The sequence below is a fragment of the Pseudochaenichthys georgianus genome, chromosome 8 (genome assembly GCF_902827115.2).
Source record: "Pseudochaenichthys georgianus chromosome 8, fPseGeo1.2, whole genome shotgun sequence".
Classification (NCBI taxonomy): Eukaryota; Metazoa; Chordata; class Actinopteri; order Perciformes; family Channichthyidae; genus Pseudochaenichthys; species Pseudochaenichthys georgianus.
In genome coordinates this window covers 119,113-145,753 of record NC_047510.2, presented here as the reverse complement: position 1 = coordinate 145,753, position 26,641 = coordinate 119,113, and the positions used below count along the sequence as shown (strand labels likewise).

The 26,641-nt window shown below is 45.0% G+C and overlaps 1 protein-coding gene across 2 annotated transcripts; it reads left to right on the top strand.

The window, feature by feature from the left end:
- Positions 1–1,321: 1,321 nt before the first annotated feature.
- LOC117451496 (actin-related protein 2/3 complex subunit 1A-A) lies at positions 1,322–26,063 on the top strand. Of its 2 annotated transcripts, none has more exons than XM_034089822.2 (10): positions 1,322–1,448; positions 2,031–2,154; positions 9,308–9,412; positions 10,044–10,266; positions 11,698–11,805; positions 12,564–12,770; positions 13,048–13,123; positions 17,666–17,856; positions 18,386–18,476; positions 25,299–26,063. In XM_034089822.2, exons 2-10 carry the CDS (start codon positions 2,091–2,093, stop codon positions 25,377–25,379), a joined length of 1,146 nt encoding a protein of 381 aa, XP_033945713.1. In that variant the 5' UTR covers positions 1,322–1,448; positions 2,031–2,090; the 3' UTR covers positions 25,380–26,063. The 2 variants fall into 2 exon arrangements, with proteins under 2 accessions (XP_033945713.1, XP_033945714.1); XM_034089823.2 differs by lacking the exon at positions 25,299–26,063 and adding an exon at positions 18,845–18,934 and having other exon boundaries at positions 1,325–1,448.
- Positions 26,064–26,641: the final 578 nt, after the last annotated feature.

Below are 26,641 nucleotides of genomic sequence, written 5' to 3'. Positions count from 1 at the left end.
GCAGACCGCAGCAAGGAGGCGTTTCCTATAGGGGCGTTTCCTATAGTGAACGACGGGAGCCGGCTCTCGCCCGCGAACGAGACGTTTTTTGTTTTGTTTTTGCGGAGGGATCTAGATCGGCATGAAGGCACATTATGCAATGTGCAATGTGGACATTATCCCGCTGATTACACATGGCCACATTCTCAACAAAGTAACGACATGACTCCCAATAATAATTGAAATGCTTTTATGGATTTAGAAAAAGATTTTATTGATTTAAAAAATAGTTTTTCGTATTGATTTAAATTGACATGCATCCGCTAAGAAAAGTAGTCCGTTGTTACTGTTTGAACTAACGTAACAACGGCAGGAACTGCTTCTATAGTGTTTTTGAGGAGCTTTTTGATTACGTATTTGAAAACATCGCTGCTTGCTTTAAAAGTAGCACAATTCATTATGTCAAACCTTGAAAGATATCCCTGCCCTAATGCCAAAAGTAACTGGCAACTATGTCGCCGTAGCTATGATGTCTATGTCTGGACCGCTGCGTAAAAAGGAGGGTTTCTGACCCATTACTTCTCTTCCTACTTTTTGTCCCCCTCTTCTCCCCGCTGCAGCCCAGCAGCTGATCTCAAAGCACGCTCCCCTCTCCTGCAGGGAGAAAAACTATATTTATATACTTTATATAGGTTGATACAGTAGCCCCTTTTTTAAAATAGTTTTTATAGGTGTTGCTATCTGTTTTGTGTAGCGTGGTTCTACAAGCAAGTCAATGCATTCATTGGGTGGTATCAGAGAGTTACACGGGTCTGTAAATGCAATGAAAACAATTGGCCACAGCAAATAATTTATATTAAACATGTAATTTTTACTTTTGAATACTTTAGTACAAAGGATGTCTTGAATAATTTAAGTGATTTAAGTGATATATGTGTACACATATAAATCATTAGTCAAAACAGGGCTACATTTGATTTAATTAAAAGGTATAATATGTGGTAAACTGAAGAGCCCTTTGGGAGCCGAAAGAGCCGGCTCTTCTTGGTGAGCCGAATGATCCGGCTCAGCAAGAAGAGCCGGAATTCCCATCACTAGAACAATGACTTCTTCTGCGAGGATTTATAAAAGCAGCTGGATAAAAAAAGTTAGGAAACGCCCCTATAGGAAACGCCCCTATAGGAAACGCCTCCTTGCTGCGGTCTGCAGACAGACCCATCTCCAACCGGCTAACTCAAACACATCCAGGTTAGGTTGAACCAGCTTCGTAGTACAGGCCTTTGCTCATGATGGCTGTTGCTCAACAGCTATCAGCAGACACACCCACATTTCTCCCCTCCCTCCTGTAATAACACAGTCACTTCCTTCACCAGTCGCACTGCTTCATTCGTGTCGACTGCCCAGAGTCCACGAGCACAGCCCTGCACCTCTGAGCAGCCCCACAAACTGAACCTGACCACAGAGCAAAAGTAGGTCATAACATCACATTTTGTTTTATTACATTTAATCAGCTCACTCAGTTTTTGATCACTTGTAAAACTGCTTTTTGCATTCCATCTGGTCTGGTGGTTAGGAAAACAGTATGTCCCAATCTGTTTGACGAGGCAGGGCAAACACCCTACTAACACTTGGAATGTGCTCATATGCACACGTGCACAGTTTCTTTCCTGTACGATCCAGGTAGTTGTTAGAGGGCACAGCATACAGACGTGACAGTCCAGTGTGTGCACCGTGTGCACCACACCTGGTAAAGGTGTGCCATTATCTTACAGTCAGTACGAGCAGCTCACAGTGGCTGCAGACAGGGAACTCAGTGCCAGTAAAGTGGATGTATCAAAGTAAGCCATACCAGTCAGGTGGATTTAAGGTGTTATGATTAAATAGGAGCATGACAGTCTTATACGTATACTTTATTGTTATTGCTTTAGAATTCACTCCTCACATTATTTCTCAACCCAAATACTACAAACGAGCGGTGCTTTGTCTCTAAAAATGTTTCTCTACTAATGATCTGTCTTTCCTCCTCCCTGATCTGGCCCTGGGACCTGCAGCAACACATCTGCAGCTCAGCAGTAACAGTGCTGCATTCCAGAGCCTCCTTCTGTTCAGACATGTCGCTCTACAGTTTTGGACTGGAGCCACTCTCCTGCCACTCCTGGAACAAAGACAGAACCCGTAGGTGACCAGCAACACAGTTACACATGCCTCTGTGTTCTTTTTCCATGATGGGTGCACTCGTGGGTGGGACCATACTAACAATGCAGAGCGAAGATACATTTTCTCCCTGATCTAATTTCATTAATGTTGTCTGGAGAACCGCAGGGAATCTGATTACCTATGCAGGAAATGGAGTCAAAGAGCCTGACTGCACGCATCTGACTGCACTTCAGTTCCAGGATGTCTTATTCGGTGTTTTACTTTGCATTACAGTTACACACGGAAGTGCAGATTACTTTTATACACACTTTAAATTTGACCTACCGTAATTTGATTTCAACAAGAAAGTCAGGTTGCTGTTTGCCAACAATATCTTTTTGTGAAACTAAAGCGTGAAAACAAAAGCAACAAGACTATTTTATTTGCAGTTAGTCACTTGGTTTGTTGGTGGACTTTGGTCTTTGATGTCTCAACTAAATCCCAAGTCTCACAGCCAGTGAGGCTTGAGCACAGCTTTGAGCTAAGTGCTAGCTAACATGCTCCTACTGATGTTAACTTGTGGTGGTATATTTCCATCTTAGTTAAGGATGTTAGCATATGAGCAATAAAGGTCGCCTATTATGCAAAATGCACTTGTTGATGTCTTTTATACATAAATATGTGTCCCTAATGTGTAAGGAGACTCACAAAGTGCCAGAAAATAAAACACTCTCTTTTCCTCCTTACCCACATCTCTAAAAACGTGGGGTACAACAGAGCTGATCCATATTTGCTGCGGTCATGACGACATTTATAAAATGTGGGCTGGCTTTACGTTGAACTCCTGACAACGTCCCGCCCACGTCCCAACCTATCATCCCCATACAGTCGGCTAGCTGAATCCCCTCCCTCAGCTGTGTGTCTGTGTGTTCAGCAGGATGTCTACGAGAGGGATTTATGGCGTATTTCCACTACAGCGCGGAGCTCGCTTTAAGCAGGGGCTGAGGGGGGTGCTGAGGGCGCTGCAGCACCCCCTAGCGTCAGGCAGGCGGAGCGGAGCTCCCCTGCCTGCACATTTATTTTATTTTTATTTTATATATATTGATTTCATTTCATTGTGCCTGAGATTATATTTCATATGATATATTTTTATTCAAATGAGAATTTAAAACTATATAATAAATCATTTTGCTTCAGGGAAGAAAAATAAAAAAGGAGGGGAAACAAAGTTTTTTGTTAGTTTTTAGTCGGCTACTTTTAACGTGACGCACAACAACACAAGTAACTGATATGGCGCAAAAACGTATCTCGGAATTTGCTCTCTCTACAAACGCTAAATCTGCTAAATCATGTGCATAATCTGTATGTATCAATATCATGTTTGTGGTATTTTAATTATTATTTTATGGTTATAGCTGCTGCATAATCTGTGTAATATCCATCCATCTTCTCCCGCTTATCCGTGGTCGGGTCGCGGGGGTAGCAGTTCCAGCAGAGAGCCCCAAACGTCCCTTTCCCCTCATCAACCAGCTCTGACTGGGGGGTCCCAAGGCGCTCCCAGGCCAGCGAAGAGATATAGTCCTTCCACCTGGTCCTAGGTCTACCCCTTGGTCTCTTCCCAGCTGGACGTGCCTGGAACACCTCCCTAGGGAGGCGCCCAGGTGGCATCCTAACTAGGTGCCCGAACCACCTCAACTGGCTTCTTTCGACGCGAAGGAGGAGCGGCTCAACTCCGAGTCCCTCCCTGATGACCGAACTTCTCACCTTATCCCTAAGGGAGACACCAGCCACCCGGCGGAGGAAACCCATCTCGACCGCTTGTATCCGCGATCTCGTTCTTTCGGTCATGACCCATCCTTCATGACCGTAGGTGAGGGTAGGAACGGACATGGCCCGGTAGACAGAGAGCTTTGCCTTCTGGCTCAGCTCCCTTTTCGTCACAACGGTGCGGTAAAGCGACTGCAGTACCGCTCCCGCTGCTCCGATTCTCCGGCCCATCTCACGCTCCATTGTTCCCTCACTCGAGAACAAGACCCCGAGATACTTGAACTCCTTCACTTGGGGTAAGGACTCATTCCCTACTTGGAGTGGACAGTCCATCGGTTTCCTGCTGAGAACCATGGCCTCAGATTTGGAGGTGCTGATCCTCATCCCAGCCGCTTCACACTCGGTTGCGAACCGATCCAGTGAGTGCTGAAGGTCGCAGACCGATGAAGCCATCAGAACCACATCATCTGCAAAAAGCAGTGGTGCAATCCTTAGTCCACCGAACTGCAGACCCCCTCCCCCACGACTACGCCTCGAAATCAGATCCATGTATACAAACAGGATTGGTGACAAAGCGCAGCCCTGGCGGAGGCCAACCCTCACCGGAAATGGGTCCGACTTCCTGCCGAGGACCCGGACACAGCTCTCGCTTTGGGAGTACAGAGATTGGATGGCCCCGAGTAGAGACCCCCTCACCCCATACTCCCGCAGCACCTCCCACAGTAACTCCCTGGGAACTCGGTCATACGCCTTCTCCAAGTCTACAAAACACATGTAGACCGGATAAGCGTACTCCCAGGCCCCCTCCAGGATCCTTGCGAGAGTAAAAAGCTGATCCGTCGTTCCACGACCAGGACGGAATCCGCATTGTTCCTCCTCAATCTGAGGTTCGACAATCGGCCTGACCCTCCTTTCGAGTACCTTGGAGTAAACTTTCCCGGGGAGGCTGAGTAGTGTGATGCCTCTGTAATTGGCACACACCCTCTGATCCCCCTTTTTAAAAAGGGGGACCACCACCCCGGTCTGCCACTCCTTCGGTACTGTTTCTGACTTCCACGCAACGTTGATGAGACGTGTCAACCATGACAGTCCCTCAACACCCAGAGCCTTCAGCATTTCCGGGCAGATCTCATCCCCCCCGGGGCTTTGCCACTGTGGAGTTGTTTGACGACCTCAGTGACCTCCCCCCGGGAGATTGGTGTTGATCCCCCGTCATACTCCAGCTCTGCCTCTAACATAGAGGGCGGAGTTGTCGGGTTCAGGAGTTCCTCAAAGTGTTCCTTCCAACGCCCTAACACTCCATCAGTTGAGGTCAACAACGTCCCATCCTTACTGTACACAGCTTGGATGGTTCCCTGCTTCCCCATCTGTGTAATATGTAGCCAATAAATTCCACATAGTTGGTCAAATAATATTTTACATCTTTGTAGTGTGTGTGTGTGTGTGTGTGTGTGTGTGTGTGTGTGTGTGTGTGTGTGTGTGTGTGTGTGTGTGTGTGTGTGTGTGTGTGTGTGTGTGTGTGTGTGTGTGTGTGTGTGTGTGTGTGTGTGTGTGTGTGTGTGTGTGCTTTTGTGCGTGCTCTATAGTGCCTGTAATAGTGTTCACTGGAGTCCATTGTTATGCCACTGTGTGTGTGTGGTTTTGAAGTGGAGCAACTAACTGAAAGACATTGCCAAACCTCATGCAACTCCTTTATGGATGGTCATGGTCCCTGTTATGGAAACGTCTGTGTAGCAGTGCAGTGGGAGTCACCGACTCAGGAAGGAGACAGGGTAGAGCAGGAGCTTCGATGTCAAACACTGGAGGTTTATTTGGAGTTACGGCCGGAGGATTCACATCACAAGTCACACAGTCACGGTCTGACTGCACGGGTGGTTGCCACTAGGGATCGACCGATATGGCTTTTTCAAGGCCGATACCGATACCGATTATTAGTAATCAAGGAGACCGATAACCGATATTTGGAACCGATATACATTTGCAGTAAAATCAGAAAATCTTGGTGTCAAAATGTAGAATAACACAAACTCCAACACAACTTCTTTGAAATGCATTTAAGCATAGCCTATATTATGTTTAATGAACTTTTAAAACATCTTACAACTGGTTTCCTCTCTGTGCCCTTTTCTTTAGTGCAGCCATCTGCAATGAGTTAGAGAGACAAGAAGTGGGGCAGCAGGCTGACATGCTTAACTAACAATAATGCTTAATTTATTATATCAAACCAATGCCTGTCTGTCTAGCATACAATCCCAATAAACTGCTAGCAACTGCAAAACACTATGCTAGCTAATGTTTTGCAAACTATTAAAAGTGAGGCTATTGCAGTAGACCTAAAGTTAGACTAGTAGCCTCACTTCTAATATTTTGCTAAACATTTGCTAAATACATGTTGGCTAGCTAATGAGCTTCACATATCAACCTGAAAAACTGCGAGGCTTCACTCGCAGCCCCTCCTCCGCACCACAGTTCCGCTGCAAGACGCTGCACGCTGACTGACTTCCCGCGTCCCTGTGTAACTGGGAAGCTGATAGAATTAAATCAATAGATCGTGCTGTTTTTGCAACTTCAGCATAGGGGATTGGGATGTTTATTGAACTTCGGCTTTCAACTGATTTACCTTCGAAACACATGTATGGCTCTGCCGCTCAGCGCTGCTGCTTGCCTCTGTCTGTGTCTAGAGATGGGCGAGTCATGATTCATCCGGATCATTAACCCGGATCCTAGTAATGAGCCGGTCGTGACGAGTCTCCCTCTCGATTAACCCGAGTCCTTTGAGTCCTACACCTGATGTGACGTAACAATTAAAACTATAAATTGCGTCACTCTTTACTCTCTTTATAACGTGTACAATCACATTACAACGTTGTTGTATCCAGAGATCCAGCAGACTCGTCGCCATGCACGAATCAACAGCAAATTCAGCCCCTCCTCCGGCTCCCGCGAGAGTCCCGTGAGCCGTGAGTGAGCCGTGAGTCGTTGGACTCGCGGGAGCCGTGAGTGAGCCGTGAGCCGTGAGTCCGCAAATCTCTGAGTCTGCTGCGACTCGTCGAGGGAGCCGTGGGACTCGCGGGAGCCGTGGGACTCGCGGGAGCCGTGCGAGCCGGAGGAGGGGCTGAGTCTGCTGTAGATTCGTGCATGGGGACGAGTCTGCTGGATCTCTGGATCTGCTGCCTGCTATATGTTACGGCTCTGAGTCCTCGTAGGCTACTGGTCTCTCTCGATCATTGACCTGGATTCACGGATCCCGCGATTTTTCCGGCTCTAAATTAAGTTTCAGTGTAGACTTCTAACAAAATGGTCATGTTGTGCAACAGTCTCCTGTAATAATATCTGCATTTCCAATAAGGATCTTACTTGGAAACTCGTTTATTTTGAACATGGCACACAAAAAGAAACAAATGATAGAAAATTGCAAAACAGTTAGAATATATAAAATGTAATTATACAATTATTATTATTATTATTATTATTATTATTATTAAATGAAAACACAATTGTGCAAAATTAGCTTAAGTACAGGAACATATTAAAATAACTATATACATATAATGCAAAACACTTATTTTTTAAAATGCACACACACACACATGTTTTATTAAAGCAAAAGACACTGTGTAGCGGAGGTTAATGTAACGTTAGTTTAATATGCTGGTTAAATGCAACAACTTTTCGGTTTCACCGGTAGGATTTCTACGGTCTTGGTCATGCTGACTCATATGACTCAAATGACTCAAATGACTCGTATGATCCGGATCTCTTCAATGATTGACTCAGAAGACTCCGAGTCCATAAAATGATCCGGATTTGCCATCTCTATCTGTGTCTGCGTTCTTCGCACCTGCCTGTAATCTGAGAAGGTCCCGCCTCTATGGCTGGCTCTCGCCCGGAAAATCTTCAGTGTTGATTGACACTTCAGTAATAGCCTATCAGATAGCGCTGTGGGCGGGACATTGCTCGTGTACAGAGAGTGGTGACTGCAGACAGAGAAACGGCCGCATCAGAGCCAAAGTGTTATCGGCAATTTTATTAAAAAAAGGCAGATACCGATAATCGGTCAAATGATGAATATCGGCCCCGATAATCGGCCTGGCCGATAATCGGCCTGGCCGATAATCGGTCGACCCCTAGTTGCCACGTCAACTCTGGAGCGCCTCTCTCTCGTTAGCCCATTTAACTGGTTTCACAGAGTCATCAACATGTCTTGATAAGATAGTTTAACCAGTTGGGCACACTGAGTCACTTGCGTCCGTCACCTATGGCCTCGAGGATGTCATACCTTGGAGTCCACAAACAACAAAGAAGGAAGTGTCCCAGTGCACCCACAACAACAGACCATCTGTGACCTAGTGTTGACCGGTCACAGAATGGGAACAATAACAAGCAGCCTATGTCCTTAAAGGAGATAAACAGACGTCAGGGTTGGTCCTGTACGTCATATCTAGGAGTCTAGGTCCCCATACTGAGGATTTCTCTGGACGTGAACTTTCCTCTGGTGGAATTATCAAGCTATAGGTCTGTACCCATTAAGAATCAAAATGTAATGTGCAGTATCTATGCAAAATCGCTGAGTACTTCATTTTCCCCAGAGGATTAATCTTTTACCTTTCAGGCGTTTTTAAGAATAATCACAAATGAAAACTGTGAATTTAAATTAGCTTCTGTAGGTGTTAAATCCTCTAAAGGTGCCGTATGCTGTCCACAACATAAAGACCCTTGACACAAATGTCATATTAGGTATTCTAAAAAATAAACGATTGATTGAAAATGTAACTGGGCATATTACCATGACATTGTCATGCTCCTCAGAGGATGTGACATTTCCACTATTGCAAAATGAATAATGAATGGCTAAATGACATGGCATATCTGTGTATTAACATAAGAAGAACCCTGTTTTGTCAATTTTGTCACCCTGAATATGGGTCATCACAATGCACATTCATTCTCCTTAAAGGTGGGGTAGGTAATTTTGGAGAAACCAGCTCCAGTGCGCTAGAACTTGAAAATACACAGCCGGAGAAAATCTGCCACTTCCTCACAGAGCCCCTCCTCCAACACACACGGACGCGCACATGACCAATAAGGGCACGAGATAAGTGTGTGCCCAGATGGAAGGCTGACAGGCAGGTAGTCCATCCAGTTACTTTAGCCGGGCCGGCTCAGATGATTGGTCGTGCTTTTTACAGTACCACGGCTTCCACAGGTGACATGTTTTATGGATTTGTTGTCAAAGCACTTCAGATGTTCATTGCTATCGGATGTTAAGAGCATTCCTTGGAAAAGTGTATCTCGAGCCGGTTTCTCAAACTTACCTACCCCACCTTTAAATAAAAACGATGTCATATTTACTACCCCAGTGTTTTTGTATGAGTATCATCACATTTCAAAAGCCTAACATTTGGGCATACATGTTTATTTACAGAGATTGCAGTGAGTCCTAACAACAATGTGGTGGACATCTATGAAAAGAAAGGCAATGAATGGGCCAAGATCCACGAGCTGACTGAGCACAGTGGGCGGATCACAGGTACTGTATCCCTCCTCCAACAGTGACGAGGCCGGGGGTAAAGGTGCAGCTGGACATTTGCCCCTTGCCATTCTCCTACGACTCGTATGTTTCTGTTTTAACACACAAGGATTGATGGGATATGAATTGATATGAACATTCATTTGAGAGAGATAATACGAGATGTATACAAATGTCTTTTTATTTAATGTGATAAGAATTTGGGACTGAAAGTTAACTCTTTTACTTGGGAATAATGATTTGATAGGCTAGAACATTTATTGGCATCACACCGTTATATTTAAGAAAAACTAGTCTGAGGAAAATGATAATGAATTCATATTACAAGAGAAAACATTGGAAGGGTTCTGGTGCTTGTATTCGTCTATACCGTGAAACACGGCATGGCCATTCCCTCAGTTTCAAACACGAGAGTTTGGACAGCCAGTAAGAGAAACTTACATTCTAATGTAATTATTTGACTACTGTACATGTTGGTATTGATATCCACAATTAAGGAAGCACATTTGATTTTAGGGTGTCTGAATAATAAAAACTGTTAATGACATGAAGTTAAATTCATGATTAGAAAGAAAGCATTGCATAATGTATGCTTTGACACTTGAATGGAGCTTCAGAATAATGTCCACAGGCATTGACTGGGCCCCAGAATCCAACCGCATTGTCACATGTGCCTCTGACCGCAACGCCTACGTGTGGACCCTAAAGGACGGCGTGTGGAAGCCCACCCTGGTGCTGGTGCGCATCAACCGTGCAGCCACCTGTGTGAGGTGGTCCCCGCTGGAGAACAAGTTCGCCCTGGGCAGCGGAGCGCGCCTCATCTCCGTCTGCTACTTCGAGAAGGAGAACGACTGGTGAGCAACACATGACCAATTCACCATGATCAGAGACCAGAGGTGGGAAGTAACTAAGTACATTTACTCAAGTACTTGTAAGCACAATTTTGAGCTACCGTACGTTTTTGCTACTTTGTACTTCTACTCCACTACAGTTCATAGGTACATGGTGTACTTCTACTCCACTACATGTATTTAATACCTTCAGTTACTCTACAGATGTGGATGAATGATGTGAAATATAATCAAGTGTTGAATCAGACTTCAGTTCCACCTGGAGTAAATCCACCAGCTACCCTGCAGTCTACAAAGTACTTCAGACTAGCTGCACCTTCACCAGCTACCCTGCAGTCTACAAAGTACTTCAGACTAGCTGCACCTCCACCAGCTACCCTGCAGTCTACAAAGTACTTCAGACTAGCTGCACCTTCACCAGCTACCCTGCAGTCTACAAAGTACTTCAGACTAGCTGCACCTTCACCAGCTACCCTGCAGTCTACAAAGTACTTCAGACTAGCTGCACCTTCACCAGCTACCCTGCAGTCTACAAAGTACTTCAGACTAGCTGCACCTTCACCAGCTACCCTGCAGTCTACAAAGTACTTCAGACTAGCTGCACCTTCACCAGCTACCCTGCAGTCTACAAAGTACTTCAGACTAGCTGCACCTGCACCAGCTACCCTGCAGTCTACAAAGTACTTCAGACTAGCTGCTCCTTCACCAGCTACCCTGCAGTCTACAAAGTACTTCAGACTCGCTGCACCTTCACCAGCTACCCTGCAGTCTACAAAGTACTTCAGACTAGCTGCACCTTCACCAGCTACCCTGCAGTCTACAAAGTACTTCAGACTAGCTGCACCTCCACCAGCTACCCTGCAGTCTACAAAGTACTTCAGACTAGCTGCATCTTCACCAGCTTTGAGAACACTTTCATGATCAATCATTATAACACATATCATATATATTATTCTGGAATGGACCAATCAAACAACGACTACTTTCACTGTCGCTACTTTCACTATATTCTACTTTTACTTGAGGAACATTTTGATTGCAGGACTTTTACTTGTAACAGTAGTATTCCTACACTGTGGTACTTCTACTTTTACTCAAGTACAAGATCTGAGTACTTCTACTTTTACTCAAGTACAAGATCTGAGTACTTCTCCACCTCTTCCAGAGACTTGAGATTATATTGATTTTGAGGATCAAGATGATTTACCGCAGTAGTGTCTGATCTCAGGAAAAGTGATATCTGTCAATAAGTTAAGAAAAGGATACAACAAAGTCAAACAATTACTGTACTGTCACATCCAGAAACCTACAGAAACAAATAGAAAAACACAACAACTGTTCATATATCTCTGACCTCTTCCTTGATACATGTATTGCATTGATGTTTGCCAATCATTTAGTTTACAGGTTGTCATCATTCTCCTTCCTTTGCAGGTGGCTGAGTAAGCATATCAAGAAGTCCATTCGCTCCACCGTCCTGAGTCTGGACTGGCACCCCAACAACATCCTGCTGGCTGCTGGCTCTGCAGACTTCCACTGCAGGTGACACCCCCGCCAGTGCTCTGATACTGGAGTCTAGTTCTACCATCAGATACCTTAAGAACCACCGCAATAATAACTAGCTTGAACAGTAAACACTCAATTTCAAATAAATCATTCAAAACGAATCCAAATATGCTCAGACAACGATGACATAAACAAGATAACAATAAAAGCACTCTTTGATCCCGTTTGGAATTTGAGGATGCAAGTCAGACCAACTTGAAATCTTCACACATTCACAGTGCAAAACACACAGTAACATTTACACTCTGCATTTAACTCGTCTTAGTATAAGGAGCTTTATGTCTACAGCTGTGGGGGCCTTGCTAACAGACTGTGTTTGTCCTTTCCCCTTGCTGATCTTATATTATCTATTTTAATTTCCTGCAACCGGACGTCTTCCAGAAGCAGGCAGGTAGTGGTAGCCTTTGTTACAAGAGTATTTAATAATATCTTTGATATTTCTTTTTTTTATTATTTTCCCTTTTTTAGGTTCAATTAAGACCATGGCAGAAAAAGACAGCTCCAGAATTGTATAAAATCCACATATCGTTAACTCTCAGCTTTTCCAATACATTAATTACATGTCATGCTTTTATCCAAAGCGACTTACATACTCAATACTGTGGACAATCCCCATTCATATTTCAATGATATCAAACAATATAAATAGATCTGCCTGAGCAGGAGGTCTGACAGTACTTTATGCAACCCAGCCTTTGAGCCCAGCTGACAATAACAGTCTGCACACCTCTCAGGGTGTTGTCAACCTACATCAAGGACATTGAGGACAAGCCTGGGCCCACTGCCTGGGGGGCCAAGATGCCGTTTGGAGAGGTGCTGCTGGAGCATAAGGACTGTGGAGGCTGGGTGCATGGCGTCACCTTCTCCCCCAGCGGAGACCAGCTGGCCTGGACGGCCCACAACAGCAGCATCACTGTGGCTGATGCCGCCCAGGGGAAAGAGTGAGTACATCTGCTAATACTCATACTAATATTCAGAAAGTCTGTTACAGAGTATCAAGTGACAAACTTGGTACTCTGTAACAGGTACTTTATGTCTAGACTAGAACATATTCCAACATCAATCTGCTTCTTTACAAACTCACCAGAGCAAATTTCACAATTTGAAATGTTAACCTCTGTCTGATTTTCAATGGCTAAAACTCCATCAAGAACCATTTCACCAGATGATGCAATGTGTTTAACTGACAAGCTCCACCACTCTGTCTCTGACCTCCAGGATCACCATGCTAACCAACAACCGCCTGCCCCTGCTGGATGTCCTGTACGTCAGCCCCACGGAGCTAGTTGCTGCGGTAACTATTACCTGTGTGTGTATGTGTGTGTGTGTGTGAGTGTGTGTGTGTGTGTGTGTGTGTGTGTGTGTGTGTGTGTGTGTGTGTGTGTGTGTGTGTGTGTGTGTGTGTGTGTGTGTGTGTGTGTGTGTGTGTGTGTGTGTGTGTGTGTGTGTGTGTGTGTGTGTGTGTGTGTGTGTGTGTGCAAAGTCAACTTTAATGTCAATCTTTCAGTTTGTATGTACATACAGAGAGATCGAAATAACGTTTCCAACAATCCCGAATACAAAAATACAATTAAGCAAATATGTATAAAATATGTATATCCTATATATACACAATCAACACATTTATATGCACACATTAAGATACAAACACAACAACAATCAATATATATAAAATAACAGTCACTTCAATATCTTTACGAATGTACAAAAGCGTAAAAAAAAAAGGAATTTTTGGTGCTGGAATTGAGTGTCTGAGTGTGTGGGGGTGTTAAAGTCCAGTGGGGGCAGGGGGAGAGGGGGGAGGGAGGGAGAGAGGAGAGAGTTCAGCCTCCTGATAGCCTGGTTGAAAAAACTGTTCTTTAGTCTGGTGGTGCTCGACCTCAGGCTGCGGAACCTTCTCCCTGAAGGCAGGAGGGTGAAGCGGCAGGTGGAGGGATGGGTGGGGTCACCCACAATAGCCACGTTCACACCGGAGTACTTTTACCCGTACTTTTCCCCTTTAGTTCCGTTAGTACCCCTTATGTTGCGTTCACACCAAAAAGAGTACTTAGTGCCTGGAACTTTTACCCCCATTCTTAGTGCCTGCTGAGAGGTGGTACTATCCTGGGGGGAAAAAGTGCCCCAGTTCTGATTGGCTGGGCGAATTGCAAACCACGCCCCGTAAAACTCTGAAAAGTTTTGTGAAGCCGCCATTGTATTTGTGGCAGAAGCCAGTCCACAACTCCGGGGACTTCCGGCCGGGGACTTCGGGCGGCAGTATACGCCGTGAAGTTGTTTGCAGCCTGCCAGTAAACCCAAAGCAGAAGAAGACGAAGTGACGTCAGCGACTTCATTTGCATAATCTTCCCTCAGGGAAAAGTACTCCGGTGTGAACGCGATTGGTACTTAGTGCCCTGGGGTAATAAGTGCCGGGGCACTAAGAGCTGCAAAGTAAGCGGTGTGAATGCGGCTAATGCTCTGCGGGTGTTGTAGAGGTCCAGAAGTGATGGGACTGAGGCACCGATGATCCTCTCAGCAAGGTCTTGCAGTTCGATGCTGTACAGCTTAATAATAATAATTCCTTACATTTATTATAGCGCTTTTCCAGTGCTCAAAGCGCTTTACAGATACACACATTACACATATCATACATGCAATGGTCACTGTGGACAATACCCACAGGAGCAAGTTCAGGTGAAGTGTCTTGCTCAAGGACACACCGGCTTTACAGACGCAGCAGCGGCGGGTTTCACCCCTTGATCTGATGATCATTGCACAGCGCACTGCGCCACACCGTCCATCTTCACGCCTCGAAGTCATCGAGGCGCTTTTATACACATTGGTATTATACATGTACTGCGGACAATACCCACAGGAGCAGATCCGGGTGAAGTGTCTTGCCCAAGGACACAACGGCCTGACGCAGTGGGGGCAGGAGCGGGTTTCGAACTGGAGTTCCTCAGCACCCCCCTTGATCTGATGGTCAGATGCACAGACCACTGCGCCACCCGTCCCGGTAACCAGACCTCCTGCTCAGGCAGCTTCCGAACCACCGCGTGATGCAGCTGCTGAGGATGCTCTCGATGTCGCCTCGGTAGAAGGAGAGCATGATGGGGGGGGCTCCTGCTCTCTTCAGTTTGTGGACGAAGTAGAGGCGCTGCTGGGCTATCTTGGTGATTGACGTGGTGTTGTTACTCCAGGAGAGGTCCTCGGTGATGTGCACCCCCAAGAATTTGGTGCAGCTCACCTGTTCCACAGCAGTACCACCAATGGTCAGTGGGTGGGGGTGTTGGGTGTCGTTTCTCCTGAAGTCGACAACAATCTCCTTTGTTTTCTCCACATTGAGAAAGAGATTGTTGTCTATGCACCACGTGGCCAGCTGGTTCACCTCCTTCCTGTAGTGGGTCTCGTCGTTGTTGCTGTTGAGACCCACCACGGTTGTGTCATCTGCAAACTTGATGAAGTGGTTGGAGCTGTGGGTGGGTGTGCAGTCGTGGGTCAGCAGGGTGAAGAGCAGGGGGCTGAGCACACGTCCTTGGGGGGCCCCTGTACTCAGTGTGATGGGGCCTGATGTGTTGTTGCCGACCCGTACAGATTGGGGTCTGGCAGTGAGGAAGTCCAGCAGCCAGTTGCAGAGAAAGGGGCTGAGGGCCAGGTTCTATTTCGTATATGGCTTCGCCCTCTAAGGCTATCGCTATTGGGTAATCCCCCTGCGCCCCCGCGCAGCACTGAAACACTTGTAGTCCACGCCCACCCGCAAGGTGGGCCCCACCCTCGGGCCTCCTTCCAGTATAAATAGGAAGGAGGCCCGACAATCTGCTCCCTCTTTTCTTCAGCAAACCAGCACAGTTACTGAAGCACAGCAATTGAGAATCATCATGAGCAACAACTGCGTCCGTGATTGTCCCTCATGTGGCTCTGGGTTCATAATGAGTTATGACCAGCAGAGATAAAAGCAGTATGCGAATCCTGCCTGGGGTCAGAGCACGCGTACGCGGCTCTAAACCAGCAGGTAGCATGCACACACTGCGCCCGTCTCCCCTCGGGCGACAGGAAGCGGAGAGCGGACGCTCTTGCTGCTGCGGCCGAGGAGGACGATTGGCCCGTCCAGGCTTACGAGCCACGGATGGGGCCTCGTGTCCCTGGGGCCGAGTGCCGGGCAGGAGTCCGAAGAAAAGCAACTCCTGCCCCGCCTCCCTCCACGGTTCACCGTGCGGTTCTCCCCTCCCTCCTCTCCTCCGGACGGGGGAGACCGAGTCGGAGCAGGGTGCCAGCTTGGCGGCCGAACATGCTTTTCCCCTCTCCGTCACCACAGCGCGGCGGCGAATAACATCGCGCGGCTCTCCAACTCGGTGGGGACACTGGTAGAGCGGTCCACCACCGAGGCGGAGGAAATCAGCAAGGCGGCCAGCACGGCACTCATTCTGTGCGCGTCCGTTGCTGTCTCCCAGGCGAGGATTTCCGCGTGGGTGACACAGATCCAGCGCCACCTCTGGCGGAAGCAGGCGTCTGTTACAGAGCCCGTCCAATCAGCCCGGACAGGCTGTTCGGACCCCAGTTCCACGCCATGGTAGAGTCCATGAAGACGGCCGCGGAACAGGCAGACGGCATTCGCCAGCATGTACAGCTGGCTCCAGCCGGCTGAGCTGCCACAGCAGCACCAACACCCGCAGCAACAGCAGCGTCCACGCCGGCCACGGGCCACAGGAGGCCGCAAGAGGAGAGACGCCCACATCAACCACCTCGGCATCAGACTCGCCCTTCGGCGGCTGCAGGGGCTCCGTCCCACGTCTCCGCTCCCCCACCACTCAAGAGACAGGGTCTCCCGGCGGCGAGTCAAAGGGGAGTGAGGCTCCTGGTCTGCTCCGCGAGAGCCTCCGAGGAAGCAGAGCCGGTAATTAAGCCGGCTGCCACTAATCTGTTGATTAAGTAGACAGCAGGGCTCCCTGCAGAAGCCTGCTGGTTTTAACCTATCGGTTAATAACCTGCAGAGCTCGCGGCATTCCTCTGTTCGAGATACGCCTCCTACACACGGTCATAATAACCCATGAGCGCCGTTATAACGCCTCGTGTGGACAGTACTGTGCACACCTCCACTCATTCCCTGAGCGTGTACACTGAATATGCCGCCTGTAGCTCCATACCACATCTCCAGCAACCCCGATACTTGAGAAGCAATTTAAGAAGGTGGGCCCAGCAAAACAGGTGAATAGAAATAGAAAGCATATATATTACATATTTACATATATATTTGAAGTCACACTAGTCCCAGTCCAGTCTGCTTTTTACATAAGAAATGTCAAAGATACTCTACATCAGCTCTGCCATGTTGCAACAACCTGTCCAAATGTTGGCAGAAAATAGAGCCAGAAATCTACAAACGTCCAATCGGCAAACTCAACACGGCCCCCACTGAGGTGGTCAAGAGACTCAGCCACAAACCGGTTCCCATGGCAGCACAATGGGAAACAGCCAGCACTCTCAACTCAGCAACAGCCAAAACATGCTCAAAACCCCTGTTGGAAGAACGGGCAGCACGTTGATCCTGGACAACCCCACTGCCAAATTGCTCTTAAAGAGCAACAAAAACCCATTTATAATATATCTTTTTTGTGCTTTGATATTTTACGTCCTTATAGAAGGGAAGAAACATTTGGAATTTTAGTTAGCCTTTTTGGTAATGAACTATTGAAGTGATTGTTGTGATAGTGGCATTACTGTAATATATTCAAACAACTTTCCCTATTCCCAATGCTTTGTCTTTTTCTTGGTTAAAAACACATCATTTAAAGTTCATGAAGTCTTAATTTTCCCTTAAACATTCGTATGATTCCATATCCTTATGTGATTTGGTCAGGGTCATGACTGTTGCCCCTACCAGTTCAGCTATAAGGGTCCAGGTGCTCTGGAGTTTGTGAAGAAGCTGGACATCCCCAAGCAGTCCTCCAAAGGCAGCCTGACAGCCATGCAGCACTTCCAGAACCTGGACAAGAGGGCCACTGACGACGACACCAACGAAGTGGGGACCCTTCACCAGAACAGCATCACGTAAGGGCCAACGCTTTCCATTAAAGTACAGACCGAACCCAAACTGAGAAGGTTTAGACTGAAGTGGAACTATTCTGTAGCTCTGGACCCAGCAGACTGCGGGCCTTTTGTCACACAAAGCCTGCTAGTGTTGCTCAATTGCTAGGACTAGGGGTTATGATTATGTTACATGATTCTATATATGCTACATAAAAGCTCTGTCCCGAGGCATTTATTAGTTTCGAACTCTGGGGACGTTTTTTTTGTAAAATAGTTATACCTCTTCCTGTCGAGAAAGTTATTTGTTTTTAAATATTCCATGTGTTTTTTTTAACTAGTTTTGTTGAAATATATTTTTTGAAATTAATATTTAACCACATTAATGCAGGAGTAGCAACCTCATTTAGAATACATACAGCTGCACTTCAAACTGTTACTGATGTTAAGGTGTCTCCAGAAATCAATGTTTTTGAGGTTTTTTTGCAACAACATTAAACACTATTTGTTCTGCTTTTGTAATACGTGTGCATGTGTTGTGTTGTGTCTGCAGACAGCTGTGTGTTGTGTCTGGGGAGAAAGCCAAAGTGGAGAGATACAGCAGTGTGGGTCTGGATGGAGCCTTGGTGATCTGGGATTTTAAGGTACAAAGTAAATCTGTGATTTAGTGACTAACCGACCTAGGTCTCTGTAAAGTGTGTTACTTACTGCTCCAATAACAGTAAGCAAGCTTAATGAAGTCAGATAAAGCATTGTTATCGTTAGCCTTAGCCTACTTATGTTGGATCTGATTTTCTTATCCTCAAAGCAGAAGCAGTTTGGAGGACATGTTGGTGCACTGTATTATAATTTCTAAAAATATGTTTGACAGAAATAGTCTTATTTACGTACTTAAAATCAGTTGAACCTATCGATGTTTGAGAAATGTGTTTTATGAATAATGGTCCAACACTGTGCCGTAATCTGCCTTTAAGGCACCACATCAGTACAACTGTGTGTCCTCTGCCTGCAGCACTAAGACCCCCAGAGCAGGAGACCCACACCCCATCACCATCACACGGCTGCACATACCTGCAGCACTAAGACCCCCAGAGCAGGAGACCCACACCCATCACCATCACACGGCTGCACATACCTGCAGCACTAAGACCCCCAGAGCAGGAGACCCACACCCATCACCATCACACGGCTGCACATACCTGCAGCACTAAGACCCCCAGAGCAGGAGACCCACACCCCATCACCATCACACGGCTGCACATACCTGCAGCACTAAGACCCCCAGAGCAGGAGACCCACACCCATCACCATCACACGGCTGCACATACCTGCAGCACTAAGACCCCCAGAGCAGGAGACCCACACCCATCACCATCACACGGCTGCACATACCTGCAGCACTAAGACCCCCAGAGCAGGAGACCCACACCCCATCACCATCACACGGCTGCACATACCTGCAGCACTAAGACCCCCAGAGCAGGAGACCCACACCCATCACCATCACACGGCTGCACATACCTGCAGCTGAGAAGAGACCCACACCCATCACCATCACACGGCTGCACATACCTGCAGCTGAGAAGCTGGAAAACACTGGAAGCACATTTGTTTGTGATGTTTGAGTAAATAAAGAGTGTACAGGTCAGACAATGAATTGTAGTTACTGGTTCTTTACATGTTTCTGTGTGTACTCGCTGTATTCTTGCTGTCCGACTGCATATTCATGTATTTCTTTAGGTTATGACTCTATTTCTGTTTGACTATTGCACTGCCGTACTTCTACTATTTGACCTTCTCCTTAAGGGTCGCTCTGCTTAACGCATGCATCGGTATCATCGATGTTAGTGTCTGAACACACGACTCACCCTGCACTCTGAAACAGATGGCTCGGCTCAACAATGAAAGTCAACGCAACAGTTTGCATCGATGTTTATTGAGTTAAGACAACTTCTAATGAAATTGTCTTAAAGCAACACAGTTATTTGAGTTAGGGGAGAAGGCTTTTTAATTACCTCTTCCTTAATGATTAATGATAAAGGAATTGTAAGTTGTATGTACTTAATTACCCTCATTGTGAACACACGTTTTTAAGTGGACAACCATTTATAAATGAAGTTGCTCCAAATATATTGTGCTCAGTAGTTTTTTTTCTTATCTTTTTCATGTTTTTGCCTTTAAAGAAATGAATTGATTCCACAACAAAAATATTAGGCAATTCTCTTTTATTTTGAACTGCGGTTGTTTATTTCAACACCTGATGTTTCAATCAGGAGAGACTTCATTTAGCTTGAACCTTTATTGACACATGCCTATGATAAGGTGCATGAACACCTGAAGTCACAGCTGACTGCAGGAGAGAGGAGAACCATTTTATAGTTTGGCTGCAGCTCGCTGATTGGCTGCTGGAGAATGAGGTGAAATGTAATAGGTTAAAGAGACGCCTGTGATGAGCTGGTTATATGCAGCTGCGGAGTGAATGTATCACACCCCGTCTTCCTGAGAGAACTTGCGCTGAGCTTCATTCCAATCTTGAAAAAAAAGATAAATAACACAAATTTAAATTGCCCCACAAATAATAAATAAACGCATTAGCCATATTACCGTGGGACACGGGGACACAGCTAATACATGCTGCCATCACATGAGGTTAGAGGCCTTTGCAGATTTAAAACCAGAGGCAAATATGTAACATCTGTAAAGTGTTTGTAAAACTACAGATCAAACTCCCAATGGCCGCCAGTCTGCAGATCTCACATCCATTTCACAAAAGATGTAACAAAGATGTTTCCACTGCCGACAGTCGTTGTTTCAAACAGTACGAACACATTTAACGCAGAATGCTCTTTCATTTGTTTCCCTCGACCTCGATGGCTGCATCGTGCGGTCAGATCCTGGGTGGACCGGTCACTGAGGAAGGCCATACTCATGTCCTTTTGAAGCACATTAAATAATAGGTTAGCTCATCAGAGATAATGAATTAGGTGCATACTTTTTAAACTGTCACTCTTAGCGAATTCAGAGCCATTATTACCAGCTGCTAAAGCAACGCTGGTACTGTTTTCACCTATTGAGTCTGCATGTGTGTGTCGTCATGGCAACGTGGTCCTGAAGACACACAGAGGTGCTTTTGAGTACATTGCCTAGTGTTTGAATGCATGTGGACAGATGTGGTCAATCCCAACCGTGCACGTGTTAGTGTCCCTTCTCATCTGTTTAGCAGGTTCCATACGACATGTGAACTGGTTAAGAGAAGAGCAGAAGCCACTTTTCACATGTTGCACAATCCCTTTCCCCACGCCATTGCTGTCAACACCCATCCATGCTGAACGCTGCTAAGATACTATTGATTGGGGTGTGGCCAAAAGTGCAATATGCTTCAGAATGTAACTTAGAGAGCAGTGCTTTTGTCCTGTGTCACTGGGCCCGTGGATTTTATTTGATTTCAAGATTTTTAATGACGTCGCTAAACTCCTTGAAAAGGTCCTCTTCCTTTTCTCCGAGGCACACGACAAGGCAGCGGATGCTATAGTTCTCTGCGTACTTCTATTGTATTGTGCTATTTTTGAAAAAGGAAAAAAAGAGAAATGACCTAAATGAATATATGCTGAATGGGTGACTGCCAACAACTTGCATTTCAATGACAACTCTAAATAAGGATCCTACCTCAAGAAGCATGTCCTTGATCTGCTTCACGAGATGCATTTTTAATAAAAAGCGATATCACTATAGTAACCAAAGTATTTGTACTCTCACAGTAGCCTCTATACTTTGTATCCTCTCACAGAACTATTCACAGTTCAAAGGCTGCTAGTGTTGCCTATACAGTGCAACTACAAGGCTATCTGCTGTATTTTAATGACAAAAGACGACACTCACCTTAAAATGTCCTTTGTATATTTCTATTTGTCTTAACTGTGGGAACTTGTCCAGGCATGTTAAGTGGGAGTGGACTTGAAATCCTTAACTCAAGGTGTAGAACAATGAAGTTATCAAGCCAATTGCATTACTTACTACAACTTGAATTTAGTTTGAAGCCAATTAACGCAGAAATCAGAGTTCAAATTACACACAATATTAAGTTGATGTAATTACCAACATTATTACGTCAACACAACTTATAAATGAATGTTTGCAACTTAAAATGTTTATCTAAATCAATTAACTCACATTTTTATCTTGCAACCATGCATTAATGAAGTGGAGGTGAAAGGTCGCCTGCATTCGTTTTTAGAGTGTATAGAACGGTGTCCCAAAGAATACCTCTGATAATGTCATCAGGGTTGTGGCAGCTTTTATACCATAAATTCTACTAAAACGTGTTTTTATGTATGCGGTTTAACTTTTGTTCTGTGCTTTTATATTATTATGTTATTCGGACCAGATGCTGAAATGGATGAATTACTACAGGAAAGCTTTATTGTAGAACACTGAGCATGTATACAAGCCAGGTGCAGTGTTTAAGGTCGGACTGGAGTCAGGGGCCGTTTCTCAATCTCGAGGATAATGGCTGGTCGCGTACTTCCAAGTCACTTCCTTCAGAAACGAAGCAAGTGTGCTTCCAAGCCACGGCTTCGGAAAACGAAGAAGAATGGAACAGGCTAACAAGTGTGCCACTCTCTCTAACAGTTTCAACATAAACTGTACCGAAAATAAATACCTCACGACGTCTATCTAATTATGAACTTGCTTTACTTTCACGGAACACATTTTTGGTGATAACAAATGTAACAAAGTAACATATTTACCAACACATGTTCTACGCCACTACATACACTGAACAAAAATATAAATGCAACACTTTTGTTTTTGCTCCCATTTTTCATGAGATGAACTCAAAGACCTAAAACATTTTCTATTTACACAAAATAACCATTTCTCTCAAATATTGTTCACAAATCTGAAAAAATGTGTGATAGTGAGCACTTCTCCTTTGCCGAGATAATCCATCCCACCTCACAGGTGTGGCATATCAAGATGCTGATTAGACAGCATGATTATTGCACAGGTGTGCCTTAGGCTGGCCACAATAAAAGGCCACTCTGAAACGTGCAGTTTTGCTTTATTGGGGGGGTCTGAAAACCAGGCAGTATCTGGTGTGACCACCATTTGCCTCACGCAGTGCAACACATCTCCTTGGCATAGAGTTGATCAGGTTGTTGATTGTGGCCTGTGGAATGTTGGTCCACTCCTCTTCAATGGCTGTGCGAAGTTGCTGGATATTGGCAGGAACTGGAACACGCTGTCGTATACGCCGATCCAGAGCATCCCAAACATGCTCAATGGTGACATGTCCGGTGAGTATGCTGGCCATGCAAGAACTGGGATGTTTTCAGCCTCCAGGAATTGTGTACAGATCCTTGCAACATGGGGCCGTGCATTATCATGCTGCAACATGAGGTGATGGTCGTGGACGAATGGCACAACAATGGGCCTCAGGATCTCCTCACGGTATCTCTGTGCATTCACAATGCCATCAATAAAATGCACCTGTGTTCGTCGTCCATAACATACGCCTGCCCATACCATAACCCCACCACCACCATGGGCCACTCGATTCACAACATTGACATCAGAAAACCGCTCACCCACACGACGCCACACACGCTGGCTGCCATCTGCCCTGAACAGTGAAAACCGGGACTCATCCGTGAAGAGAACACCTCTCCAACGTGCCAGACGCCATCGAATGTGAGCATTTGCCCACTCAAGTCGGTTACGACGACGAACCGGAGTCAGGTCGAGACCCCGATGAGGATGACGAGCATGCAGAGGAGCTTCCCTGAGACGCTTTCTGACAGTTTGTGCAGAAATTCTTTGGTTATGCAAACTGATTGTTGCAGCAGCTGTCCGAGTGGCTGCTCTCAGACCATCTTGGAGGTGAACATGCTGGATGTGGAGGTCCTGGACTGGTGTGGTTACACGTGGTCTGCGGTTGTGAGGCCGGTTGGATGTACTGCCAAATTCTCTGAAACGCCTTTGGAGACGGCTTATGGTAGAGAACTGAACATTCAATTCACGGGCAACAGCTCTGGTGGACATTCCTGCTGTCAGCATGCCAATTGCACGCTCCCTCAAAACTTGCGACATCTGTGGCATTGTGCTGTGTGATAAAACTGAACATTTTAGAGTGGCCTTTTATTGTGGCCAGCCTAAGGCACACCTGTGCAATAATCATGCTGTCTAATCAGCATCTTGATATGCCACACCTGTGAGGTGGGATGGATTATCTTGCCAAAGGAGAAGTACTCACTATCACACATTTTTTCAGATTTGTGAACAATATTTGAGAGAAATGGTTATTTTGTGTATATAGAAAATGTTTTAGATCTTTAAGTTCATCTCATAAAAAATGGGAGCAAAAACAAAAGTGTTGCATTTATATTTTTGTTCAGTGTACTTACATTTCAATGTGTGCTGCGTCGGTTCAGCCATTCTCCGCAAGGGTTTTTGAAATTGGTCTGTGCGCAAAGCATTGTGGGGATTTTAAGGACGCAAAGTCTACCCATGTGCAGCCTCGAAATTTCAAAAATGTTAAGGACACGGCCTCGGTGGAATTCCAAGTATGCTGGAGATTGGAACAGTACTTTGGCGGCACTCGATGACGTAGCATCCTTGAAATATTGACTTGGAAGCCAGCATCCTCGAGATTGAGAAACGGCCACTATCATCCTGAAGTACTGAAGAATGCAAGGGGGCCGCAGCGACCCACCTTTCTTCTTAGTTATATCTCCACACATTATGACACCAAAATACTACTGAGACGTTCCAAGGGTCAGTATTGATTTTGATGACCCTGGCTGCCTGGTACTGGATTTATATTATCGAGGCGGCAATTAGCAGCTAGCGGCTAGCTAGTAAATTATGCTAAGTTACACATCAATGGTTATGTACTTTTATATTACGCTGACATCAGGATCTAGTGATATCCAAGCAACAGAGCTTCATTTAGCATGATACTTGTGTGGGTTGTACATGAAACCACTTGGTAATATATAAAAATGTATATGTTGAAGCCTGTTATGATCAATTGTGAGTTAAAACTTTATCTAAAAAGTAAAGCTGATGATGGATTACTGTGGTGGAGTTAAAATAACAATAGCCTATTTCTCTTTGAAATGTGATGGAGTAAAAGGATAGTAACTGTGATTATTCATGTTAAGTAGCCCACAAGTAACTAAAACGTATAATACTTGAAGGAATGGTGTAAAATGTTTCCATAAATACCAATATCACACACTACAACACCCCTTGTTGTTAAATACCAACCGTGTGTATATATATATATATATATATATATATAAATATAAATATGGTGAGTGGGCTTTAAACTAAGACAGGCCATTTATGTTTGAAATATCATGCTAACAAACCTGCAATTACAGAATTGAATGATAGTGGTTATATATGTTCATGTCTTGCTGACAATATTACAATCTTTAAAATGGTTCTCCTCTCTCCTGCAGTCAGCTGTGATTCCAGGTGTTCATGCTGCCGCCCGCCTCCCCCCATCCACCTCCTTTCATCACATCCAGTACCAGAGCTAATCCAAAGACCTCATCACACCTCCTCTTCATCCCATCTCCTCATCAAATCCAGATCTTCAGCATCATCATCACCAGTGTCTAGACCCCGGGGGGTTCCCGATATGCTCACGGCTGCATTTCCCCTCTTAGATATACCATTTCAGGATCGGGGTCTAATCGCCAAAGACTTAACATTTATCATAAGATATGTGTCAATAAATGTTCCTTAAAGTCTCTCCTGATTGAACTGTCTGGACCCCATCCTCAACTTTTTTCAAACCACAACATGCCTTCAGAGGGCTTTCCTGTTGATAATGTTTGGTGGATTTTTTAATAGAATAATTGTAATCATTATTATATTACCTTTTAATCTATATAAATTGTATTAACATTTGTTGTCACTATTTTTGTTCACCTAGTTCTACTATGCCAGCCATCAGAGGTATACATGTGTTAACATCTCTTTTAGGTTTCATTTCTTATATATGTGAATTTCTATATAAAATGCTAATTTCTACCTGAAATGCTTATGTATTTTTAATTACATTTTCGTAAAGCTTTCACTTTTTCAGCGGAATAAATATTATAACTGGTTTTGTTCAGCATTGCCAGCTTCACTGTTGAGCGTGATGTTGTGCCCAGCATTCTCCTGTGCTGTGCTCTGAAATCAAAATGTGGATAAGAATAAAACAACACTAAAATAAACACTACAATACAACTTGTAAAACTTTCGAAAAAACACAAGGTTGTTCATTTGTGTGTATACATATACAACACAGGCAATATACATATATATATATATATATACAATTATAATTAATACAACTGTTAATTTGATTAGAGCTTTGACACATATCTTTATTGATATATGTATAAATATGACGACTTAATATATAGTCGGCCTAATAGCAAACTCAACTTCAACTCTTTTAATGGTAGGCTATATTGCAAGTGCAATAAGAAGCTACAGGAACGTTAATCTACGTCGGTAATATTATTAACTTTATTTAATACAACATTTACGGTACAAAATGTACATCATACAGCCCATGTAGTATAATATTTGACAAATGATGAATTACAGCAAACATGTGCAATATATCCATTATTACAGCTCCGTGGGCTGGCAGTAAGGCCATATGGTCCGTTGTTATTGTGCATCCATGGGTAAAGAGAAACTCATGTAGTGCTGAACACGTAACATGAACGTGCCGGGCAGCGCGGTCCCGTGGGTTAGATGCGCGTTCATAATGCAGAGGGAAATAACCAGAGCCATATAATAG